At 35.3% G+C, this 5,289-nt stretch overlaps 1 protein-coding gene across 1 annotated transcript in view; it reads right to left on the bottom strand.

Moving 5' to 3' along the window:
- Positions 1 to 5,289, bottom strand: part of mprip (myosin phosphatase Rho interacting protein) — a 65,329-nt gene that overhangs the window by 2,617 nt on the left and 57,423 nt on the right. The window contains exons 19-22 of the mRNA XM_016527844.1: positions 3,626 to 3,736; positions 3,457 to 3,543; positions 2,170 to 2,332; positions 2,001 to 2,086 (exon numbers count right to left, since the gene is read on the bottom strand). Of these exons, the coding sequence (XP_016383330.1) occupies positions 2,001 to 2,086; positions 2,170 to 2,332; positions 3,457 to 3,543; positions 3,626 to 3,736 (447 nt within the window). The remainder of the gene's footprint in view (positions 1 to 2,000; positions 2,087 to 2,169; positions 2,333 to 3,456; positions 3,544 to 3,625; positions 3,737 to 5,289) is intronic.

Genomic DNA, 5,289 nt, shown 5'->3' with positions numbered 1-5,289 from the left:
ACACACACACACACACACTCGCAGACGCATGCCGTGAACCGCCGCGACCGGTCCTGTGAAACTCAATATGAACGATTTCCAGCAATGCATATGGAAATGCCCTTGAGTCCACGAGACGCGCGTCTGATGAACATGAGATGACACGGACAGCCCTTCATTCAGCAGGATCACATGCACCATGGCAGAAAATAATCTGATCTGTTTTGTCTGTCAATGCATGAACTAGAGCTGGGCGATATGGCCAAAAATACTATCACAATATCATCATTTATAAGTCGCTTTGAATAAAAGCATCTGCTAAAGGACTAAATGTAATAATCATTTAGCAGTAATGAGGAAGGAAATGCTTCCACATGTTTGTTAGAATGAATGTAAACATCACTCGATTGTTCACAATCAAACTACAGAGTAAGATACTTTAATTTAGGGCACCTCTTCTTATAAATTCTGTTTTACATTTAATTTATTCTGGATTCTGTTTTTTATGATTTAATACAAATTTAGCATCAAAAATGGTGTCTGATGAAATTAATCAATAACACTGTAAAATGTAATCAAATGGAAAATATAACAATTAATTTACAAAAAAAAAGAGGCATTTTTATTGTTGTTAAATAAGATGCTGTACAATGGATGAATGCATCCAATTACATGGATGAAAAGATATCTTGGTTGTATGATACTCCATAAAAATAATATAATTTTAGTTACAATAATAATAATAATAATAATAATATTACATAATAATATAATTTCTTCAAGTTAAACTGAACTTTATTTTGTTGGTTTGTGGTGAAAATCTTTTGAGTTTTGGTGTATATTTGACCGTAGTGATGGGAGAAAAATGTTTACAAAGCTTTGAATAAACTGCTTTGCAAAATGATTCACTATTTTAAAGTGAGTGAAACTCCTCATGCTGGTCAGAACAGTGTAAATGCAACAAACACTCGGGTTTTTGCAAAGGTTTTATTGAAAGCATATTATATTAAATGCAATTAACAAATCATCAAATACCATTAAATAAGAAGTGTCTGTATAATATATGTTCTATTAATAATTTTCACGGCTTGTTTTCGTTTTATGAAGGGCTTGTCTAAACCAGCCAACAACAGACTATTAACAACTACTCTTCCTTTTAATTACACAAGCGTCTTATGAACAATGTCTATAAACGCCAAGATCAGGTGAAAACTATAGTAGACACAATGAATTCTTGTTTACTGAAATCACGTGGCTTTGGAAGTTATACACGCTCCAAATCACTGGTTGATTCACCACGGTTTCATGAAGAAGAGTTTCAAAACACCTGTCACTACTTGACGGTAGTTTTTTTTCTCAAAGTAAATGGCGTAAAGCTGCTGAAGTGACTCTTGGAGCAGCTCTGGAGAGGAAGTTCATGTCCTCATATACTGAGACGAGCATCACATGCGTTTGAGTTTGTGTAGTACATGAAACTACGCAGAACATGCAGATTATTACAGACACACACTGACAGCTGCTGCTGCTGTTAGATTCATCCAGATCCACTAAAAACCACCAGAGCTTATCATGGCTTTATCATGATCTCAATGTGATCTGGTTTATCGCCCAACCCTAGCATGAATCCCTCTGAATGATGCACGGGGAGTTCAGCGCATTCGCTCCCTTCTAAGGGCTTTTACCTAAAATCAGAAGTCAAAGGTCTTCAGGTTTAGTCTTTAGCTGTCCCAGGGCATGTCACGACTCACAGACTGGGAACAGAGGAAAACACACACACATACACACACACGGGACTGTGTGTTAGAGGAGGGAATGTGCAAGAGACATTGTCTTACCGCTACCTATCAGGCTTTTTCCTGGACAACAAAACAAAACACAGCACACACACAGTTCAGTTCCTGACTGTTCACAAGCAGAAGCTGCTGTATTTTGTCAACAACGTGTTGACCTGAGGGTGGCAGTGTGAGCTTAACTAACTCTTATTCAACACCAGAGGACTCAACGTGTGTGTGGAAACCTACCTTTGACCTCATGGTGCGTTCAGAGCGTTTGGCTGCTGCGGCCGCCATCTTTAAAATGTCAGGATTGCTCTTTGACTTCATGATATCTAAAAGACATGACAGCCGGCCAGTTCATAACATGCACATGAGTGTATTTGAGTGTGGGTTGATTTCGAGACGAGGGTCGTACCGTAACCGCCACGCTCCGCGTCCTCCAGCGCGGGATCCCCCAGTGCATCATGGGCCTGCTGCAGCTGCTCGCGCAGTCGGCTCAGATCGCGCTCTGCTTTGGCCCGTACGATGCTCAGCTCCGTGTAGATGTCCTTGTATTTATCGGTTGCATATTTTTTATCCTATCAAGAGATGTGGCACAGGTTATTAACGTTAATCCACATGAATTCTTTCATCAGGGTCCTTAAAAAGTCTTAAAAATCAGTTTGATCAAAATTCAGGTCATAAAAACTCTTTGAAAGGCTTTATTATCATTTTAGGAGATCTTAAATTTGGGTACAAAAATAAAAATAAAAAAATAAAAAATGTATTGGCATATCAGCTTCACAGGCTATTACATGGCAGATACAGATTCAACACAAAAGAACTGATACAAACATTTAATAAATTTCAATTAAAAAAATTTATTTAAATGTACTTGTGAATAAAATCTTATTTTTTCTGTATCCATCTTATAAAATTCAGCAATCGCAATACATCCTAATGTGATGATTAAACTTCAAAAGGCAATGATGTATTTAAATAAATATGAGCACTGCATGTTCAAAGTCAAAATAACAGTTCGCAGTCAATGAATATTACAAATTTATGTCAAGCAACTGATTATGATCTATTGATGATGAATTATGTCAGCGTTTACGTTACGGTATTTATATTGTTCTGTGTTGTAGATGGTTTTAAGAGTGCAAGAGCTTCACATTTCAAAATAAGAGTCCCAGTGTATAAGGAACTGTTTAAAATTAAAAGTCCTGCATAATACATAAAATACTTGTTTATTTTCTGGTTACACAAACTGTATCTGGCATTTAATTTAAACGTTAACTCAATCTGGGCCGCCCATCGCAGGAAGGAAAGACTAAGAACATTATTTACCATCCAATTTATATATTTTACAAATATCGGCACAATAATCGGTTTATTTCTTTGAACACATTATCATCGCATCTACAAAATCAAATATCATTGACCTATAATTCTAATGTATTGATACTATATTAGAACATAAACCAATTGCAATACATAAGCATTTACTAAATAAAACATTAAATATTTTAAACTTGAATGTGTGCCACAGCCTGTTTAATAAAAACAAAAACAAGTCATTTTGAGATTGTATGAATGTGTTTTGTAAGGTCATACAGTATTAATTTTATTTGTGCAAGCCTTGAAAAATGTGTAACAAGTTCTTGAAAATTTTTTTTTTTTTTTTTAACTCTTCAAACATAAATGAAGTTGCAGCACTTACTCTTTGGGCAGTCTGGAGCTCATCTTTTAAAGAGTTGATCTCCTGCTTCAGATACTGCACTTCTGACTCTTTCACCCTCAACATTACCTGTGAACGCAAGTGTGACGATGAGCTTTTCATTCCCAGGATGCTGTGGGAAAAGAGCGAGACATAAAGGGAAGAAACAGACCTCCAGCTCATACAGCTCCTTCCCCTGTATGACCCCGCCAGTGTCTCCGCCGTCCTCACTCGTCATCGATCGCATCTTAGTGATCTCAGCTGCCAGACGATTGTTTAGCTCCTGCATAACAGACAAGAAGCATAAAACAGCACGTTGGGGGACAAAATCAGGTCTTATGTGCATCTGAAGTGGATTTATTTGCGCTAAGGTCATGGTTACCTGCAGTGGTTATTTTGACAGCAAATTTTGATTTCGTTTTAAGTTAGTCTTTTGACTAAAACCTCATTTAGTTTTAGTCATCTGAACTGTTTTAGTCGACTAAATGTTAAACTGTAAAGCATTCATTAATAATGTATCTAAAATGTCTAAACTCATTATATACTCCGGGAGAAAACAATGTATTTACCTGTTAATATGAATGATATTAAGGTTTGAAGATGCAATACAGACACAGATTTAACTGATGTGACATATAACATGCCTTTATTTATCTTTAAATTAAATAAAACCACTTCTCATTAAGAAACAACAACATGATCTTTTCAATAAAAGACCAGTGGTTATATATGCATAGATTGTAACAATTTGCTTATGTCCTTCTTCACTCTTTCAAGCAGACATTTATATGAACTAAATATAGATTAATACTAAAGTGATTCAGTCATGAGTAGAGAGTGATTTTCTCTCTTTTTTGAAACAGACAATAGAAGGTGTATTAGGCTGCTGTCACTTTAAGACCTAATGTAAGGATCCGATATACTGACACACATCTGAAATTCTCACAACTGCTTACATTCACTTAATACATAACCAGCTATCACAATAAGATGAGAACGAGAATTCAGTTCTCTCCCTAACATTTTTGTCTCATTTTCATTCATTGACGAAAAGGTCATAGTTTTTGTCATTCAAAATAGTTTTTTTATTTAGTTGTAGTCTCATTTTTGTTAGTGAATAGGGCCCTGTGAAATCAGTTTTATTTTTTTCCCCAAATTCCATTGTAATTTTTCTAGATTTCATTCTTTGGATTCTGTTTTAATGGTTAAATTACATTTTATTAAAAAGCATGTCTAATGAATTAAAATCATGAAACTTATACAAGTTAATGGCAATTTATTAAAAGTTTAAAGGGGTCATATGATGCTGCTAAAAAGAACTTTTTGCTTTTTTTTTTTTTTTTGGTAATTAAATCATTGCATAAAACATCATAAAACACAATTCATCTTTTAAATCAAATGACAATTAAACAAACCCTTTCTGATTTTTTGGCAAACAAAGTGCTGCTCAACAGAGGTTAATTACTAAAATTAAAACATAGAAGAAAATTTGTATGATTATTTCTTAAAGGGGTCATATGATGCGATTTCAATTTTTCCTTTCTCTTTGGAGTGTTACAAGCTCTTGGTGCATAAAGAAGATCTGTAAAGTTGTAAAGACTAAAGTCTCAAATCCAAAGAGATATTCTTTATAAAAGTTAAGAGTCAGCCACGCCTACCTAAAACGGCTCGTTCTAACACACCCCCACATACCTACGTCACGATCTCGGAAGATTTGCATAACGCCGCCCAAATGTTCAAGCAAAGAAAGAAGGCGTAACTTTTATTCATGAAGGCGCTGTGTTTCGTTGTGAAAGCGAAACTACTTAGTTTGGTCTTCCAAAAGAGGACGATATC

Source organism: Sinocyclocheilus rhinocerous, unplaced genomic scaffold (genome assembly GCF_001515625.1).
Source record: "Sinocyclocheilus rhinocerous isolate Xijiao unplaced genomic scaffold, SAMN03320098_v1.1 scaffold792, whole genome shotgun sequence".
NCBI classification, from domain to species: Eukaryota; Metazoa; Chordata; class Actinopteri; order Cypriniformes; family Cyprinidae; genus Sinocyclocheilus; species Sinocyclocheilus rhinocerous.
This window is presented reverse-complemented; position numbering and strand designations above follow the sequence as displayed.